The sequence below is a fragment of the Geospiza fortis genome, unplaced genomic scaffold (genome assembly GCF_000277835.1).
Source record: "Geospiza fortis unplaced genomic scaffold, GeoFor_1.0 scaffold424, whole genome shotgun sequence".
NCBI classification, from domain to species: Eukaryota; Metazoa; Chordata; class Aves; order Passeriformes; family Thraupidae; genus Geospiza; species Geospiza fortis.
In genome coordinates, this window is record NW_005054354.1 from 3,543,159 (window position 1) to 3,563,965 (window position 20,807).

Genomic DNA, 20,807 nt, shown 5'->3' on the forward strand with positions numbered 1-20,807 from the left:
AACTTGTGTAGCTAATATGGAAATACCCTTCTATAAACCACAGTGGCACCTTTGCTGTGTTTTCATGCTGATATCTTACTATTAATTTACATATCTTAAATGCAAACTTTGGAAATGTTTAAGAAAAAATTATCTTCAGTGACAGGATATGGGATAAAATTAGAAAATTAGGTTTTTTTATTTTTGTTATCAGCCAATTAAACTGCTGCCATTAGTGTATTACTGTGCAGTTATAAAAGTAATTACATTACAAGCGTGAAGTTTTGCTCATATAAAAGCTGATGATGAAGGATGCTATTAACTGTGTTCCTTTCTGGTTTCTTCTGCATTATACAGAGCAATACTTAGAATTGCAGATTTTAAGTGTTGCATATCAGATATTTCAGCATGTGATAGTGTAATTCAGTACTGCAAATGGTTGTGGATATGTGACATTTTAGCATGTAAACATATAGAAAATATTATGCAGAAGTGACATCCATGTGTGTTATGTTTGAATCTTTGAGGTTGCTGTTCTTTTCATTGGCCTAGCTTTAAGGTATCAGTAAATACTATCTTGCTAGGAGCCCCCTGGGCCTTCTCCAAATGAACAGTCACAGGTCTCAGCCTTACTAACAGGGAATATGCTCCAATTCCTTAGCCATCTGTTTGCCCATTGTTGGACTCTCTCCAGTGTGTCCATGTCTCAGTACAGGGAAGCCCAGAACTGGACACAGTACTCCAGGTAGGGCCTCACTTGTGCTGAAGGGAAAAATCACCTCTCAGGATCTCTTGGCAGCACTCCTAATGCAGCCCAGGATACCATCCATTTTCTTTTGGCAAGGGCACATCACAGGTTTGACCTGGTGTTTAGCAGGACATCCAGGTCCTGTTCTGACAGCCTGATTTCAAGCTGGGCTGACCCCAAAGTGTTCTGGTGCCTTGAGTTATCCCTTCCCAGATGCCAGATTTTGCATTTCCTGAACTTCATGGGGTTCCTGTCAGCCCCTTTCTCCATCCTGTCAAGGTGTCTCAATGGCAGCATGACCCTCTGGTCTATCAGACACTGCTCCCATTTTGGTGTCATCTGCAGCATTGCTGAGAGTACACTCTGTCTCCTTGTCCAGGTCATTAATGAAGATATTTAATAGGACTCGCCCCAGTACTGACCCCTGGGCTATGCTCTTAGTTACTGACCTCCAACAAGAGGCTTACTGACAAAAAGAACCCAAACCAAAAAACAACAACAACAACAAACAAGCTAAAAAAAACAACCAAACAAAAACTAACCATGATCCTAGATCAATGTGGTGTTCACAAATAATCAGTACTTGATTCTATTGCCAAATCGAAGTTCTTCTAGATGTAAAAAAGCATCTTAGTTCTTCCTGATTCTGTGCATGTGAGTACATGTGACCGAGGGTTTGGAGGTTAATTCCCTTTGTGACAGCATTTGCAATAGTTTCAGGTCAGTAATATTTTTCTCAATATGGTTGTATGCTCCACTTAGCAGAGAAGTGAGCAGGAAAACTAAAAGCCTTTGTGATCAGTGTGAGAGGTTTAGTCCTAGTGTGAAAGTAGGAACATGGAATACCTGCATCCCAGCTGTTACTCATCTATCTTATCACGAAGAGTCGGAAAACATCTTGGAAGTGTTTTCATGAGAAGAAAAACTAGGCAACAGCCCAAACATTTTTGATTCCTGGCACAGTATTTCTGAAGCAGGAGAATGTTACTGATTGACTCTTTTCTAGCCTACACTTTAACTGAATTCAAATGCACAAAAAGAAAAGGAAAATGTTTTTATTTTCAAAATAAAAAAGGGGTTTTTATGTTTTGAGACTAGAATGCATTTATTATTTAAATTATTGAAATTGTTGCTGCAGCCTATAGCAAGTTGAGTGATTTCTTTTGCTTTAGAAAATGACTGTAGTTATGGGTGAGAACGATTTTGTCTCTAGATCGGTGATGAAAAAGAAAAACTGGCTAAGACTAAAAAGTATTTTGGTCATAATTTTGGCTTTTATGTCACAGGATAAAATGATACCAGCATGCAAATTGTGTGCAATTGTTAGTGACAGAATTTAATCCAGTATAATGAATTTTGGGAGCTAATAAAGAAAGCAAGGCAAAATAAACCATGCACAAGCCACATCACCTCCTTTATAGGTGTTGTACTTAAAAACATTAAATCCTTCTATGATTGTTTTCCTTATGTATTTGGGTAGAAAACTAAAATCATTGGAAGTTTCTTGCATCTAGAGCTAAGAAAAAAGCAAAGAACAGTTGTGATAGAATTACATTTTGTATACAAATGGCCTTCACTGGCCCATTATTTAACTGATTCATATCTAGTGTTGATTATATCTGTTGGAGTGTCAGTATGTTGATTGCCATCCATTTTCATTTATCTTGCTAAATTCAATTCTTGTCTCTACAAAGCTTGCATTTTCCATTTTTGTAGATAATTAATGTTTTCTGTAGGCTCAAAATCAAACATTTTGTCTATTTACATCTACTGAGTGCTATTTTGAACTGTGTGATGAATCATATATAACAATCTACAGGGGCTTTTAGAAAACTTTGATTTTAAAGCTGTTTCTTCTCTCTTTGAAGATACACAATAGCTTTTTTTAAGCATGAAATGCATTTTAATCAGTATGCTATTGATATTTAGATTAACTACATATGTTTTTATGTTGAAACTCACTGGCTAGCTATATTTATTGCATTGCCTACTTGTGCCATTCTTTTTAAGTTCTTGTGGATGGTTTAATGTTGCTGCAAAACTATCTATTTTCTTTTAAAGATTAAAAATCATATTGAGATTCTTTTCCTTTGACATTTTTTCACCTAACAAACTGAGTTGAGCTGTCTGTTCAATTATGGGGTACCTTTCCATTCAAAATTATCCCAGCTACAGCTCTGACCTCATCTTTCCAAATAAATCCAAGATTACACAGATTTTGGCAACATGACTTTATTGTTAATGTTAAAAAAGCAATTATTTTTACTGTGGGTTAGGTCTGTTTGTCTGACTAAACATGTTTGTGGCAATTTCTTGATAAATTAATTATCTGCAATTTAAAAAAATTGGCTTTGTGTACTCTTTACTTTGGCCTGCGGTGCATTCATAAAATAGAAGTCTTTGTCTAATATCTGCATGTGAATGTCAATATGATTCCAGCTCAGACTGTCTTTGGCAAATCAGTGTGTTACTGTGCCAGAGAATATGAGTGCATGAGATGCATGGGTTATGGCTCAGCTGTTTGTGGTATTCCTCCACCTACTCAGAGATCGTGGAGAATCATTTGTCTTCCATGTGTGACTGGGAACTGCCTTTAAATGGTGCCATTAGTATTCATAGTGCAGGAGCTAAAATTTCCTCAGAAGCTTTTGAAGAGTTTTATTTCCAGTTTTGACAGACATATCTATTTTTCCTGTATTCTGTCATGGAAAACATGGCACAAAATGATCTCTTCTGTGTTTTATGTTGCTGTGTAGAGAAAGGGGCACTGCCTCAGTAGAGCACTGTAGTTGATCCCTTAAGGCAGCACTCCTAGGACATGCACTGCATGTCAGGAAGACAAGGCAATTGTCTTCATGCAATTGTATCATGCAATTATTTCCTGGCTATGAACTGAGAAAGAAGGGAAATCAAGAGAGAAGTTATTGAAAGAAGAGCCCTAAAGAGCTTATAAAGGAAGAGGCCCATGATTTTCTTTTAGACATGGAAGCTCTTCTGGGACCTTTTTGATTAAACAGTACAGAAACATAGAGATGTCAAGATTAAATTGTGCTTTGTGGCTGTGGTGTTTGATGGAGGTTGTACTTTATAGTGCATTTTTGAGAAGCTCAGAGAAATAGCAATTAAACCTGTAATGCTGAAGTTTTTATCAATGGTTGGTCATTTCCCCCATATGTATGTTTTTCAGATATATTATTATCTTTTTTCTTGTGCTGCCTCCTTCTGCACTACCTTTATAACTCCTGTATGCTTTTTCTGTTCTTAGAGTCTTTTCTCAAAGAATTTGAGTCACTGTCAGGAGGTCATGCTAGCCTATATTATCCTTGCCTCAACCTCCTGTTTCTATTGTTGTGTTCTTACATTATTTGTAGTTGCAATTACTGCAATAATTGTTGTCTATTGTGCCACATCCTCAGTGAGGGTGTCTCTTTGGGAATCCCCAGGGCCTTTGAACAAGAGCAATTAGGCCACTGCATGTGGTCCTCAGTCTTATCCCACTGCTCTTTCAACTGGTACTTTTTGCTGACCTGAGAGATCAGAGACTGCTCACACAGATTTTGTCTTATATTTTTCTTTTTTCTTAAATTATTCTCCAGGATTGTCTTTTCTACCCAGACATAGCCTGCCTTAAGCTAGTGTTTTTTCCCAGCACTGACTCTTTGCAGAAATTAACATAACATGGTCTATAAATGCATATTTTCCTACTCACATTTTCACCATTGGCTATGCTGCCAATAACAGATGTTCTGCTGCGGTTTTATTGCCTGTCCTTTTCAATCATACCCAGTGGTTCTGTATTGAGATAATTCTCCAGAGTTTGAGAGGGGGAGGAGAACATTACTTAATATTTGCTACTATTTGTGGCAACTTTTTTCTTTTTACTTTCAGCACTTTTAAGTTTCCAGAATATGCCCTATTTAGTGAATGTTACTGGCAAATAGGATTTTCCTCTCTGTTCTGTCTTATCAGGATTAACCTTTAACGGTGAAGATAATGCTTAAGATATTTCCAGGAACAGGGATGAGTCAGATACTGTTGTATTTTTGCTATGAAGTTTTTTAAGGATATTGTGGAAGAAATGGCTACACTACCCAGTTTGTCAGCAAAGCACCATTACATATATTCATATCTGTATAATGGAGGACATAATGGAATGCAAATAATAATGGAATGTGTTTGCTTTCAGATTTTTTGGCATTCCTACCACCCTTAACATCTCCTGATTTTTTTCTTTTATGTTGTTCGTTTCTTTCATGTTAGCTCTAAAGCACTGAATGCTTTGTCTTGTAGAACAAAATGAGCCACCTTTGGGACTCGTGGTTAAAGCACCAGAGGAATGCAAAAACACCATAATTGTCTCCAGATCTTTAAAGGAGGAAAGTTTCTATATGGAGACTCCCAGAACTTCTTCCATGATAGTCAAGAGAAATTTAAAGTTTTGGCCCTGAATTTCTACTCTGCCCGTACGCATTTCTTAGTGTCTAAGTATATTATGCAGCAAAGATTTCTCTCTTTAGAGATCTCATCTATTTAGCTGAGGCATTTGTACTGCCCTGTTACTGTAGTGTTAGAATGATCACAGGTTTTAATCAATGCGTATTCACATAGATAGTTGTTTGACAAGGAGGTGCTGTACATTTTACAAATTAGCTGAGAAAAGAGTGAACTCAGAGAATGTCCCACACTTCTGAGCTTTCAAAAGCATACTTACCTTCAGTTTGGGTGGGCACTGATGTGCTGGATGCAGACCACAGCATCCTTCACATGATCTTCATCACCTAGAAGTGATGGCATGTAATCTGTGTCAAACTGATACAACAACAACCTACAATTCTTCCTAGAAAGATTTCAGCTCTGCTTGCCCCAAAAACCAAACAAGGCAATTATGAGCAATGTGGAATTGGATCTTGGGAACCAACCATGTCTTGGCTACTTATTGTTTCAGGGCACCTCAGGTATGGAAGAGGCAGAGGCTCAGTTATTCATTCAAGACTGAGGAGGAACACTGGTAAATCAGCAAGCAAAACCCACCTTCTGTGTTTGAAACCTAATTAGTATAACAACTGCTGTTCCTCTTTTTCTAGAATTGTATTTAAGGTTAGTCTTAAGTCTGGTTTTTTGGTCTACAATAAAACAACCGGAAGTCGACATAAAAATCTTAGAAACGTTTTCTGGGAATATTTCAGGAAACTGATAGATACAAAGAACTGTCAATACATTCAAGGAAAATGGGTCTTGGTCACAATCCTGCAGTTATTTCTGTGTGAACACATAAACTGTGTTTATACATAAGACAGCTTCTCCCCACCTTATTATGTACACTTGTGTCTATCGATTTTTACTGTATACTTCCAAATATTTGCCAAAGTATTTCACAAGAGTGTCCAGAACAAATTGTCAAAAACAATTACTAGGTGAAAGATGCTGTCAAACTAATGTCATTCTGTAGTTATTAGTGGCAATATACAGACATCTTTGTAGGCAGAGAGTCCTACAAACCAACAGAATAATTAGAACAAATGTAAACAGCATGTTTTTCTTTCTCAAAGTATCAGATATTTAAACCTACTAAGGGAAAGGGTTCCCTTCTTAGCCTATCACGGTGACAATTACACCATGCTTCTTTACTGTCTGAACTGTTTGCTCCTTGTGTCGTTCCCATTCCTCATCATCTTTGTCCAGATCAAAAGTTTCTGGATAAACAGGAAGCTTGTCTTTTGGGCATTCCTCATAATAACTTCGAACATATTTTCCAACAGACCATCCTTTGTATTCCTCAGGCATTTTGCATTCTAGGCCATTGTAGTGAACGTTGTAATGATGCTTCAGCCAGTAGAAAAGATAATGTATGTTGTAATCACATCTCCAAGGATTCTCTCTCAGCCACAGTATTTTCAGAAAGTAAAGATCTTCCAGTACTCCATATTCAAAATTCTGCAAGCTGTTGTTTGATAGATCCAGCTCTTCTAAGTTATTGAGGCCTGAAAAAGCAGCTAATCAATAGAAAAATAGTTATTGGTACCTTATAAAGTTAACTTAGGAAAAAATATTCATATCTGTGACAGGAAAAACATTCATATCTAGAAGAGAAAAAACATTTTTATAATCTTTCAGCTACTGGGTTTTTTGGTTTTATTTTGGCTAGAGGCTATAAAAGGATTTCTCAAACATTGAATTTTAAAATATGGCACATGCCTTCAGAAGTGAAATATTAGGGGAGTTGCACTGCTGCCAAAGCTATAAAACACTTCATGAGTGTAGAATGGAGACAGTGGAGGTGGATGAATGCCTGATTTGCTCATTGATTCCTACTGTTATTGTCATGATACAGAAGTAGGAATATGGAAACTTATTATCAGACAATGTGCAGGGCCAGAGGTTTTTTTGTGTATATAGGTATTTGTGTAAATGAATAGGACATTCAAATTAACATTTTAAGATTTGGAATGGAGTAAACATGGAGTTTCATAATTATGCTTGTGAGTTACATTTCAGAGAGCAGTTCATACTTTTTGCAAGGACATTGTTTCATTTAATAGCAGAAGTCTTAATTTAAATAAGTCAACTGTATAATGTTAAACCTCCCAAGTACTATTTTACTGATAGTAACATTTTCTGATGTTGTTTAATTGCCAGGATAGTACTAGATAAGGCCTTTTTTGCATGATGCATTTTCTCTCTCTTTCTTTCACCCAGTTTATCTCTGCTTGTGTAACTAAATCCAAATGAACATAGGCTATAAGCAAATTGCCAATAACGACACTTGAGTCCTAATAAAGTATAACTTAAAAGCAATTCTATGTAGTGATTTTTAACCAAAAAAGTGTTTAAATCCTTCAGGTTTGTCAGGTTTCAATATAATTTAAAAGTAGCCTCCTTATATGTAATGTTTTCTGAAATGTGGCTAAGATATTTTAAAAATCATTGAACTACTTAGCATTTTGGAAAACTGTTAGCCTTCAGGTTGCAGAATTACCTCTTGCACTTGGTTATTTTACTATTAAGAAAGGGCAATTGAAATGTGTCTTTCTCTATTGATTTTCATGATGAATATATTTCAGTGCAAACCTTTACTCTATAAATTGAAATGTACAAAAGGTAAAATTTGCACCAACTTCTAGATTTTTAAATCCTTCCCCCTCCCACCCAGTTTATATCTGAGACAGTATTCAATAAAAGAGAAATAATTTTTAATGAGTATTTAAAATTATTCTTACCAGGATCAATGTATGCTATTCCATTACTGTTTAGATTTAATATCTTCAGTTCACTGACATCTTCAAACTCCTTGGCTCGTAGCTGTCTAATTTTGTTGTTGGACAAATCAAGTTTAGCTATATCTGGAGGTATGTTGCCTGGAACTTTCTTTAAATCTTAAAAAATGGAAAAGACACAACGTGTATCAGCTTTAGATTATTCTTACTGCTTAGGTATTACAGTTGCATGCCAGACAGAGTATTGTCAGTCTAACATTTTTCTTGCTTTCTTTCCCTTTTATCCCCTCTACTAGTGCCACTATGTTTTTTCAACTTCTGAATTTCATTCTTTCTTTACTTGTACCTTTACATTTCATGTGAAAATTGTTCTCTTCATTAGTGCATATAGTAAAACCTCTGTGGTTTATATTTTATTTTAGTAGAACTAGACCATTCACATAGGAATAGGGTAAGTAGTACCCTATTTTATACTAATATATTACTATACATTTATATTTTATACTAATATAAAAAAATATGTGTGAAGGGCTTGATTGCTTAAAATAAAGAAACCAGAGTAAGTATATAAAAAACCACCCAGGCAGCAGAGTGGCATTTTGTCTGCTTCTCTCTCCTACTTCTATCACTGGCAGTTCCAAAGTAGCCAAGGACCTCTCAGTCATTGGTGTCTGTATCCTTACAGTGTTCCTTGCAAAAGAACTCCAGGAAAAGCAGTAGTAGTAAGGGCCATGCTCCAGTAGTAAGGGCCCATGCTTGAGAAGGGCAGACTGTGGTTTGAACCCTCTCAGGGTAATGTTAACAAACCTAATCTCCAGGATTATTATATTTGCTGTGTTCTAATCCTGCACTGTCATAACAAGACAATGAGCAGTGTCTCTTGTTTGACCATCTTTGAATGAAAGCAAGTAGTTTCTGGATCTGTGCTGGGCTCTTTGTGGTCACTGTACTTCTGAAGTTCTGAAGATATCTAATGAATCAGGTATTTTTGAGACTACAGCAACATACCAGAGTCTTCCTGCCTTATATCTGATTATGAGCAGAGCTTTGGTATTATAAATACTGAAATATTATAACTATTCCAGCCTGCTGTGGTTGGATTGCTTCCTGCTTCTGCAGATGTCAAAGTTTCAGGGCCTATTTATCACCAAATGAAAACAAATGATGCTTAAATTTAGAGACTTGAAGAGTTTGGAAGTACTAGAAAGCAGACTCTTTTTTCAACTGTCCTTGAAAATACAAGTTCTTTGTAGAAATGCAAACAAACTGCTTTTGCTTCCTTACTTTTTTTGCCTTTTTTAGGGTGGGTTTTGTTTGTTTTTTTTTTTTTTGTAAAACAGAATCAAGGACATAGAGTATTTCATTCTGGAGTCCCACAAGGTCTGGCATATCACTGGTCTGATGAGATATAAGCAAATTATTTTTTAAAAAATGGAACATACACATGGATAAATATATTTTTAAGATGTTTCTTTCATGAGGTTTCTGGCATTAATTGAAAGCTCCTGACCTGTTGTCCTACCTCTTTAGACATACTTAGTAGTGGTAGAGCAAGTGCTTGTCATTCCATTCCTTCCATTGTAAAGGAATAATGGATTGCAGCTTTTCATGTCATCTTACTGGTTTGTTAAACTGATGCACTTTTTTTTCTATTCTGAATTCTTGTGCACACAGAGATGTTTTTGTGTTTTCCCTGGATTTCATGTGCATTACACTCCTATTTCTGATGAAAATTCCAGTGAAATTGTGCATCTGCTGTACAATATTAATATACGAAGACGGTAAGTACAATGCTTTCATCAAAGACTGCCATATGTTCAGAAATACCAAATATCCATGGGATATCTGCATCCAGCTGTCAAACATATGCACAGTAGATCTAGTACTTCCAAAAAAGCATTGAAACATACTCAGTGTGTCCATGAAAGGCATGCAGGAAGTTCTGGATTGACATAATTAGTTCTTGACCTGAAAGAGGGAGTCCCTGTACCCCCTAGTATTCTCATGTAGAGGTTGAAATAACTTTATTACTCCATTATTAATATTAAAGACAATAAACCATGCTTTCAAATACCATAAACCTCTTTGAAACTCCCATGAAGATCAAATCACACTGAATGTTTCTATGAACTTAGAGAAAAAAGTAAAATTTTTTTCCCCAGATGTTTTTAGGTATATTTGTGTATTCAGCTCATCTCTTTGATACCACTAAGAGGGGAGAGTGTAAAGTCAGTCTTTGCTTATAATAGGATTATAATTTATGCCTGGGCTTTGTTCAATAACAGTTTACTGAATAGTAAGAGTGATATAACTAAGATTCTATGAAGGATAATTAAGATACTAATCTATAATCTAATAATTAAGATCTTATCTACAAGGAAAGATAAGATAGGTGAATATTAAAAAATAATAAAAGCAGCATAAATCATTAATTAAAAGATGTAGTAGCTTCATGGTAAAAGAAAGGGAAAATTGAGCCAGACACACAAGAAAATAATTTACAGGGTGAAGAAAAAGTAAAGAACACAGACCATTTTTATGACATACATAGTAGATAAACCATGTAATCAAACACCGAAATCATTAATCCTTGATAGATATTATCTCCTTATACGGAATTCTGAGCTTTTCTCTGGCATAAAGGTGCAAGAGTAGGGGCATACTGAGGTTTTTACATAAAGTCATTCTTAAAGCAAATAGAAGTTCAGCTGAATAAAATTACTCTTAAAGCAGATAGAAGTTTAGCTGAATAAAACATGCAGGCTGAGCTCTGCTAAAATTGGGGAAAAGGTCTCACAATGTTGGCTGCTTCAAGCAATGGTTCTTCTTTCAGAATTGTTATGTTAAAGAATTATTCTCCTCTGAATTGTTTTTTATTTTTTGTTTGTTTGCTTTGTTTTGTCATGGGATAAAATATGGGAAGTATAGAGGACAAATAAATGTGCATTTTCATGTTGATATATACTCCATCTGGTTTACCCTTAAGGCTTAACCGTGGCTCTTAGGGGCCTGAGAAAGATTTAGAGATGGAATGGATCCAAGTGTCTGAAAAACATTTCTTGAAGTCCCTTCAACTTTGAATTGTTTGCTGGGTGCTGGGAGGAAGAACACAGAGGAGGTATTTATGAACAAAAACATACAGTTTTTTCCCTTAGTAGAAGAAATCTTGTGCAGCAAATGTAAGGATGCAAAGCCTTTCCTTTGCAATCAGGTTCCTCTGGGCATTGAAAACACAGCTGGCTGCTCCAGTCCTGCTTCTCAGCTCACTTCTCTCAAAGTTATTGCTATCTTTGTGTTTGTACAATGGAAGGAAGAAAAGACACTCTGTGCTTGTCTGTATCAGTTCAAGAGTTTCAGCAGAGCTGTAATCTGACTGATTAGTATGTTTATAGTTGTACAATCAGACTATTAACTTAATAATATGCTTAGTTTTATTCCTGTTGATTTCTGTTAGATACATTACAGCACTAAGGAATATCTGTGGAATTTGGGATGCAGAGCAGAGTTAAAATGCAGGAAGAATTCTTACTTATTGCTGATAGTTACAAGAGAAAAGCAATTAACAATTTCAGTTTAAGCCAAGCGAGTACTATACTAAGTTCATTTGCAATAAATAATGTGCAAATAAATGTAGGAAGGATAAAATAAATAGAATATTAAAATCATTCATTCAGTTATAATGACAGATACAAACCTTTTCTTCTGCAGTTCAGAGTTGTCACAGGAAACACATACATGTGACACAAAGAGGAATCCAATTCTGGTTTGGCAGGTTCAGGCTTCTCCCGTTTTATGTTTTTGGGATCCTGCCTGTCCTCTTCACTACATAGCTGATCAGCTTTTACCTGCTTTAACTTCTGATTTTTCAGTTCTACTGGGTGCACACATTTGGCATAATTTCCCAAATTCCTGTTTGTTGGAACCTGTAGCATTGTAACAAGAGTTTCTAGTTCACAGCTGCAATGCCAGGGATTGTCATAGAGACGAAGGTAGTTTAGACTGGGTGTATAAATAAAAATCTCCTCAGATAAAGTCTTAATTTGGTTATGCTGAAGCAAGAGCGTGGTAAGTTTATCCAAACCATAAAAAGCCTCACTCTCAATTTTTGATATGTCATTCTGTTGTAAATCCAGACTTTTCAGTACTTTATACTTAGAAAACATATTATTCTTTAATTTACGAATTCTGTTTCTTGCTAGCAGCATGTGTTTTATATCCTCTGGCCAATCAGGTGCCACAAAAACCAATTTTCTTTCCTGACAGTCTAAGTATTTCTCATGAAGATAAGTGTAAATATCACATGTTAGGCCTTGGGCATTGCGCTTAACAGTGCTAGATGCTCTCCTTAAGATGTTTTCCCTTTCATTGTTTCTCAAACTCCTATTCCTTGTCCTCCTACAGTCAGATGCATTACAAAGAAGAAGTAGTAATATAATAGTAACTACTTGCATCCTGACATTCAGCTGGTCCCAGTTTCTTTCTATGACAGCTGGAGCACTTGAAATTTTTGGATAGTCTGAATCAGTGTTGTACAGATCTGAGGAGGCACAGCTGGGGTGTGTGGGATACCTGTGTTGGAAGAAAAGTAAAACATTAGGACAGATGGAATGGGCATTTCCATGGAGGATTGTATATAATAGGCAGATATAATATGCAGTCAAGTACTCAATAATCACACTACTTGGAACCTCACAAATACTTTGAAGATTTAATGTCCTATCTCTTTTTGTTTGTTAGTTTTTACTGACTCTGGTCTACTGTTTTTCATTATGATTAAACATGGGAAACTATATGGACCAATTTCTCACTGATCTTTGTTAGAAGATTCTCATGTGTTCAGGAAAACAGCATCAGGGTGGACCTTTTTGCATTTAAGTTAATCTTGGAAGATGAGCTCAAACGAGGAGCTTGTAGCTGGTAATTCCAACTTCCTGAGTTCTGAACAACTGGAACATGTACAGAGCCAGACCAGGGAAAGCCACTCAGTGCCCATCAGACTCCCAGTTTTCCTTTGTGCTCAAGGGTGGGCTTGTTTTCAAGTAATTTTCTCAGGATTGTTTACCCCAATTTTGGGGGTTTTGTGCTTTTATCTCAGTAATCTCCTGTGACCATGGTTCATGATATTGGCCCAGATAGATTGAACCAGTAGGAGGAATTCTTACATTTATGTCATACACTGAGAATTTGAACTGTTCACCTTTAATATGAGAGTTTTTTGACTTGGTTGGGTTTGCGGTTTTTTGGTTGTTGGGTTTCTTTGGTTTTTTGTTTTGTTTTCTTTTGAATTTTGTTTTGGGTTTGGAGTTTGTTGGTTTTTTTGGGTGTTTTAGGTGAATTAAAATTTTTGCAAGACTTAAATATCTGTGAATGCCAGGGATTAAATATAAGAACTACAAATTGTTTCTACAAACTCTAGTTTATACCAAGAAGAAAGATTTTTTTTTCAATTGCTGTGGCTATTTGTGTTATAAATCTTCCTGATAACAAGTAGAGACTTGTGTTCTTTAGTACTTTGGAAATGGAGTTTAGTAGGATTCAGAGATAATCTATGGAGTTCTCATTGGTTTTCTACACTATCAGGGCAAAATGATATATTCAATCTCAATTGCTTTTAGAAAACAGGCTTCAAAACTTCACCAGTCTGGGAGGAGGGTTTTGTTGTTATTATAAGCTTGGAGTTGTCAATAATACATTTTAATCCTGTATTGTTTACAATTTCCTTACTTCCTTCAGTAGCCACTTGGGCTGTAAAAATGTCTCACTAAATTCTAGATATTTTTAAGAGGCTTAATTTGAAATGTGTCTAAGAATGCAATCACCATTGTGTATTTGTCCATTTTTTTTCTCAGCTTAACATTTTAAAGTTTATCTTACTTCCATTATTTTTTAAAATGTTTTTTCATTGCTCTTCCTTGATGGAAAAACAATGTTTGACTTTGCTTTAATTAATCATTTCTTCGAAAAGGCAATGTTATAGGCAAATTTTTCTTATAATAAATTAATCTAAGAATGACATTAATATTTTGTTCAGACATTATGTTTCTTAATATATTCATGCATTTATAGGCTATTTCTAATGTTAAGTATATTAAAAAAATATTTTGTATAATTTGTAGTCAATTTTTACTGAAGTGTATATCCAGTATTCTAGCCCAGAAACACCAATGTTTTCACACAAGCTTTTGAAAATTACCATAGGTAAAATACAGCTTAAGAACTTCAAACAAAAATGGTTTAGGATAGTCAAGTTAGTGATGCAAGGGCTGCTTTTCACCCCTTATCAATAGCTCTAGTAATTTCATCCTAGAAAACTCTCAAATTAGTGAGGAATGCTTTGCCCTTGGTAGACTCATGCTGTGTGTTTGCTCTCACTTTTTCATCCTTTGTGTGCTTGGACAGGGCTTCACGGAGGATTTGCTACATAACCTCCCAGGGACTCAAGTGGAGCTGACTGGCCTGTAGTTTCTTGGACTTTTTTCCATTTCCTGAAAATGGAAGTGACATTTCCTTTCTTCCAGTCATTAGGAATCTCCTCTGACTGTCATGACCTTTCAAAAATGAGCGAGGCCTCTCAATGACAAGAGACATCTTTCTTCCTCTTGGATGCACCCTGTCTCATTCCATTTCCTCAGGTGCTCTCTGACATTAACTTCTTCTACAAAGGGTATTGCTTCACTCTCACAGACTCTGCTCACAGGCTCCAGCCAGGCACCTGGGAAGCCTTCAGACAGGCATTGGCTGTAAAAACTGAGGCTAAAAAGTAATGGAGTAGCTTGTCCTTGAAGATTAACCAGTTTTCCTGGATTCCTTTGCCCTCCAGGGCTGTCTACTGTGAGATCCTGTTAAGCAGATCCCTAAACTACTAAAATCTGCTAACAAGTTCAGGGTTTTTTCTTCTATCTGGATTTTTCTTCTGTCTGGATTTTTAACTCCTCATTTTCTCATTTCCATGGCTGCAGTAACAAAAGCCATTCAAGTTCATTCAAGCTGACATTCACTCAAGCTCACATTCCTTCACCTGTTGAAAAACACATTCCCTAGACCACTTGTCGACCAACTGGATCAAGAAATTGTCTCCAACATAGTCTAGAAGTCTTCGGGATTGTTCATGCCCAGCCATATTTTCTGGCAGCATATAGGAGTGGCTAAAGTCTCTCATGACTAACCAGGGTAGGCAAGAGTAAAACTTCCTTCAGCTGCCCAAAGGTTTCATCCACCATCTCATCTTGATCAACCAGATCAAGCAGTCTGCAGCAGATCCCTACCATAATGCAATGCTCATAGGTTTGGCTTCTAATCATTACAAATAAGCTCTTGGTTGACTTGTCACCCATTTCAATGCAAAGCCCAGGCATGATTTTGCATAGAGTGCAGCCCATCCTCAGCTTTCTGGGCTTTCATTCCTAAATCTTCTGGAACCTTTCATTGCACCCCTTCAGTTGGATGTGCTACCTCTGTTAATCTCTGGAGTCCCAGTGAAATCATAGCTCTGTACCTGTGCATGGACTTCGGTCCCTGCTGGTTGATTCCCAAGCTACAAGAGTTTGTGTTCAGACACTTAAGACAGACTCCTTTGTGCTGCTTTTGCATGGAAGGTTTCAGAGATTTTCCTCATCACTATTCCCCCCAGCTTTCTCACCACTCCCTGTGCCTTCACTCCTTTCCAGGTTGTGGTTATCTTCCATCTACATACCTGATATATTATTGATATATCTCCTCTCTCAAATACTTTGTTGCATGAATAGATTTCAAAAGCACAAACTTTCCTCTTTAGGATTGGCTGGTATTGAATTTCCAGTTATCTGGATGGTCCTTTTGCCTGATAACTGAAATAGGGAAAAGGTGATCACAACATGGAAAAAGACAAAGGTTCAACTATTACATTTTCATGTACAAGTACTGACTTTTTGCCTTTGCATTATATTGACATTTATTGTGAAACATTTATCATACTAGGAGATTTGTTCCCATTATATAAGAATGGAACAATATGAGTAGTACCTGTTCTGTAGGTCAATAAAATATGGAAGCCTTATAATTACTCAAGTTTAATGTTCCACCTAGAAGGTAGAACTAAACAGGAAGCATTGTGTAAATTATATTCTATTAAATTATATGACTGGTTAGAGAAATATACCAGAGTTCATGGAGAAAATTCACCAATGGTTTTAGATATCAGGATTGGCTAACAGTAATCTTGGTTTAGCAAAATGTGTTGACATGAGCTAACCTTCAATTAAGTGATGTCCCTTGTGCTCTGTAGGATTGTATAGTGTAGATATCCTTTAAAATTATAAAATTACCATACTTCAAGTTAGCAACAGTAGCATCACATCTCTCAGTATTCTACTTTGAGGTTTCCAAAGAAAATGGCTGAGATGTACAGAAATTATTATGGTGATTTAAAGATACTTACTCAGATTTTTTCCCTTATAGATATACATATACATACAAATATAATTTTAATATACTTCTGGGTATTTTTATTATTCAGCCAGTTTAAGTCTGGCTGATTCTGTTGTATAGAGATAGTACTATTTAAATAAAATCTCTTGTATAGAGATAGTACTAAAGGAACTCTGCATCTATTGACAAGGTAAATTACAAAGAAATATGAAACTGTTTGCTTTAATTTTGCAGAAAATTTAGAGGCATGTGTAATAGAAATACTCTTTTTTGAATTATTTGTAGGATTCTGTCTGCTATACAAAATGAAATAAATGCTCCATCAATTTTATTTATATAACAATTCTTTTAATTTTTTAGTATATCTAAAAATATACGCTAGATTCTCTTGTGTATTGCACAGTTTCACAAAACTTTTAAAAGAAAATGCTATCCAAAAATTTCATGTGCCTGTCCAGTTCCTCATGATGATGCAAGAAGTTTGGAAGTTAGATATGTTAATAAAAAATTGTTTTCGAAAGAGAGGATTGTGGATAGGTGCATTGTGTGAGCCAAAGGTCTTGTGTGACAACTGCAAAAGAAAGAGTTATTCCAAACTGATATTTGGAAGCTCAGTGAGCTGAAGGCAGAGAATTTAACAGGCTTTAAAAAGTCTACCATTCCTGTTTCAGATGTACCCCTAGAGACTCAATGTCTGCCTGGCAGGTAGAATTGCTGGATTAAAATCTGCCATGGAAGAAATGAGGTGAGCTGTTCACAACATTAGCCATCACAAAGATGCATAGGGATTTGAAAAATAGCTATACATTGTTTCTTTTTCCTGTGAGGAAAACAAATGTATGTCTATCAATAACATCCCCATGAAGTTCAGAAAAGTATTTTTCTTTGGCATTTGCATAATACATTTAGACTTTTGTTTTTCTTTGTCTGAAATGCCATATACTCACATAACTAACATTTGTTTTGGCAAAGTTTTGCATTAGTGTCTCCAACTCTACCACTCATCTCATCAGTATTACTTTTATTATAATCTGTGTTTTTTCCATGTTGGCTGATATTTTGTCTTCTTAGATTTCCATATATTTATGCTGGAGTTTGGAACATAATTTTTTTGAAGTGTAAATAGCAAAGAAAAATTCTCCACTGACAAAAGACCTTTTGCAGTTATCTTGTACCTTGTTACTATGAAATTTTCCATTCACACATTATGTTTCTGATTTAAAATCATGAGATTACACTCTTTGTATTGACAATTTTTAGACAAAAAGCAAAGCTCATTGTTTCTGAGATTATGGGGATGTACAAAAAGCTGCTGTTCTGTGAAGAATTTGATAGTGGACAGATTTTATGAACATTTCACATGGCAATCCTAAAAGCATTAGCTCAGCACAGGTTCTGTATACTGTGGTAACTAACACAAAGTGCTTAGAGGTGGCAGTATTGCATTTCATAATGCAGCATGTGAAGTTTGCTGTGGTGTATCAGACATCCTTTATTGGAACAAGGAGCTAGGGAAGTGTAGGGGTCAATTGTCTCATACTATTCCATACAAACATTTTAGCCTCCACATTGCACAACAGAGATAGTCAGTTAAAATTTCCCTGTGAAAACTTCTGTTACAAATGGTAGACATGAACACTGTCCATGAGGAATAAATGTCAGATGGTGAGTTTGTCAGATTGCTTTAAAACAATGATCCTGAGACTGCAAATGTCAAAATTAATTGAAAAACTGGTATGACAGAATTCCTGCAGAATTTAGCTGTAACACAAAACAAGGATTTTTGGTAGTCTGTGTGCTCCTTGAGTTTAAGGAGGATGTCACTTTAAAAATGGAAAAAGAAGGCATGTGTTAAAATTCTCAGATCTTTAAAAATTGGTCATATGACCAGTAAAGGAAATCAGTATTTCTTCAAAGTTATTGCGAGGTTTTGACCACAGTCTTCAAAATACAACAAGAAATGCTTACCTGTATCTTAAATTGTGCAGCCTTGCAGCAACATATGCATTAAAAAGACTCAGAGCTACCAGAGTGTTTACCCCAGTCTCTCAATTTATTATCTATTTTATCAGATATATTTGGAAGTATACTTCCCCAAGTTTTATTTTTCCCCACTCATTTCTGTGGGATATCACACTAAAATGCAAAATAGCTCTGCCTTCTACAAAGAAGGATACTTTTACTTTTGTACTTTATATGAATTAAATATTTCCATTTTAAAAAAAGGCACCACAAATAACACATGCCTTTATATTCTAATATGGGGGTATAATGCACATTGTTGGGGTTTATTTTCATGAAATGTAATCTTTCTTAATATTTTTGGTTTTTTTTTTACAAGGGCATTCTTTTTACACTTCCTCGTTGCATTTGTGTTCAGCATGTATTGAAAGCATAAAGCCAATTCCAAAAGTCAGTATGCCACTCCTTAAGCAGTCAGCTCCTCAGTGGGAGTTCCCATCTTCTTCAAAATGCCTAATTTTGCTGACTTGCAGAACTGCATGACTACGACTAAATGTCTACCAGAGCAGAAGGTCCTAATTCTAGGTTTTGATTTTCTGTATGCTTTCATTTGTGGTGCTTGTGGTAATTGTTATTTTTTCCAGTTGGGAATGTCATTCAGTCAAATGAATAGTTTTCAGTATGATATAAACCTGCAGCTGGAAATTTAAGTAATTTCAGAGTATAGATTCTTGATTTTGCAGAGTGCTGTTGATTAACATTTTCCACTTAGACTATTTGCTTTCTCTTAACTAATGTTTAGTATAAAGAAATGTTTTCAAAAGAACTGCTGAAAACCTAAAATTACACGACTCGCTTTTGTAACACTTTCAATTTTTCAGATTCTTTTAGTAGTACTCTTCTAAATAATTATATTACTTGAGAAGTTTAAACTACACATTTCTGCTTTTAGTATCTTTTGATAGAGATCTGGTTTTCATTTCCAGCAGGCACTGCTTGTAAAATCAATTGCAAAAGCAGTCCAACAAACTTACACTGAAAAGTCATACTTGCAAAGTATGCACAAAGTTCCAACTGCTTTTGCAGCTGCTTAAGATAATTTTATAATGTTACTGGATTCATATGGTTAAATATCTTGCATGATATTGCTATTCCCCACTAATTTGCAATACAAGAGCAGAGAAAAACTGCAGCAGAAGAAATGGGCTTTCAAACTTCAGCAAGTAGATAATTCTGTTTCATATTGAACCTCTTTTCTTTACAGTAATTTTCAGAAAACTTTAACTATGACATTTTATGTTCTTTTGATTCTGTATCATGCACTTGTAACAAATTACTCTTTTGTTTTTTGTGGGGTTTTTTGCAAAGCTTCTCCCGTTTACAGTAAATGAGTTTGGCTCTCTGCAGAAAATTCACAGACAAAGGTTTACCATACCTGCACTCTTGCAAAGGCTGTCACAAGATCATCTGTTTGGAAATTCCAGGTTGCATTCAGGTTTGTACTTCACGTCTTTCTTTCATAATGTGAAGCAGAGGATCCTTTATATGACTGGCAGCATCCTGCATTCATGGTATACTGAGGTTGAGCAAGCACTGCAGCAGCCTTCCAGGGTTTTGAATTACATGACTGCAGCTGTTTAAGTTTTACTAAGGAATAATAGCACTATAGGTTTGGATCACTTCCAGCAAACTGTCAGATCTATAAACAGCTAGTACTTACTGCATAATGAGAACAAGGCTTGCCTTTTGTAGCCATAAATAGACTAATTTTTTGTCATGATTAGTTGGGGTTTATATCTGGAGCCTTAAAAATGCAGTTTTTACTAAGATATCAAAAAAAAAAAAATAAAAGCCACCCTATGCTGGAAAAAAAAATAAATTTACAGTTGATTTTCTGAGAAGAAAGTTAATTAAAAGTGAACTTTTGTTGCAGTTTTACATTGGTTAAATATATAAATTGAAGTAATATTTATAACTGCAATCTAAAAATTGTTTTGTTTTGGATTACTTTAGTATCCTATAAACTTGTAAAAAAAACCCAAAGGTTTTAGAATGCAGTACTATTTTAGAAACTTTCAAATGTATACTGTATCTTGAAATATATTCCAAAAGCAACATGAAATGTCAAACTGTAAGACAATGAAAGTCTCCTAATGTTTAAGTAAAGACTCACACACGAATTTCTTTATAAATTGAGATGATTCTCCATATAACAAAATACATGTGAAAGGGTAGAGATAGAGTCTGAGGAATATGACAGTTTAACTTTCCATCTAACAAAACCTTTTCAGAACAAAGGATGAGGCAGATGGGGCAACAGTCTTGTTCTGATTACTCTTTACCAAGCGTCTGTTTCTTGTTCATGGGAATCATGCTGAGATTGTTGTGCAGTGACAGGGTGAAATTTGAAATGAGGGCTGAGGTTAGAGGAAAGTTAAGAACTACCTACCTCTGAGTAACCTTTTCAAAATGCCAGTAATTTGCTCTGTTTTCTGAAA

General features: G+C 35.6%; 2 protein-coding genes across 4 annotated transcripts in view; one reads left to right on the top strand and one right to left on the bottom strand.

Annotated features, from left to right (window-relative positions):
• The window catches only part of FBXL13 (F-box and leucine rich repeat protein 13), a 61,986-nt gene that overhangs the window by 7,400 nt on the left and 33,779 nt on the right, over positions 1-20,807 (top strand). Inside the window, 2 exon segments of the mRNA XM_031059021.1 lie at positions 441-532; positions 19,694-19,808. Coding sequence (XP_030914881.1) covers positions 441-532; positions 19,694-19,808 — 207 coding nt within the window.
• Positions 5,795-20,077, bottom strand: LRRC17 (leucine rich repeat containing 17). Of its 3 annotated transcripts, XM_031059006.1 has the most exons (6): positions 19,745-20,077; positions 15,635-15,767; positions 12,387-12,510; positions 11,636-11,864; positions 7,945-8,100; positions 5,795-6,720 (listed from the first exon to the last, which is right to left on the bottom strand). In XM_031059006.1, exons 3-6 carry the CDS (start codon positions 12,390-12,392, stop codon positions 6,317-6,319), a joined length of 795 nt encoding a protein of 264 aa, XP_030914866.1. In that variant the 5' UTR covers positions 12,393-12,510; positions 15,635-15,767; positions 19,745-20,077; the 3' UTR covers positions 5,795-6,316. The 3 variants fall into 3 exon arrangements, with proteins under 3 accessions (XP_030914866.1, XP_030914865.1, XP_005423584.1); XM_031059005.1 differs by having other exon boundaries at positions 11,636-12,510; positions 19,745-20,064; XM_005423527.2 differs by lacking the exon at positions 15,635-15,767 and having other exon boundaries at positions 11,636-12,510; positions 19,745-20,064.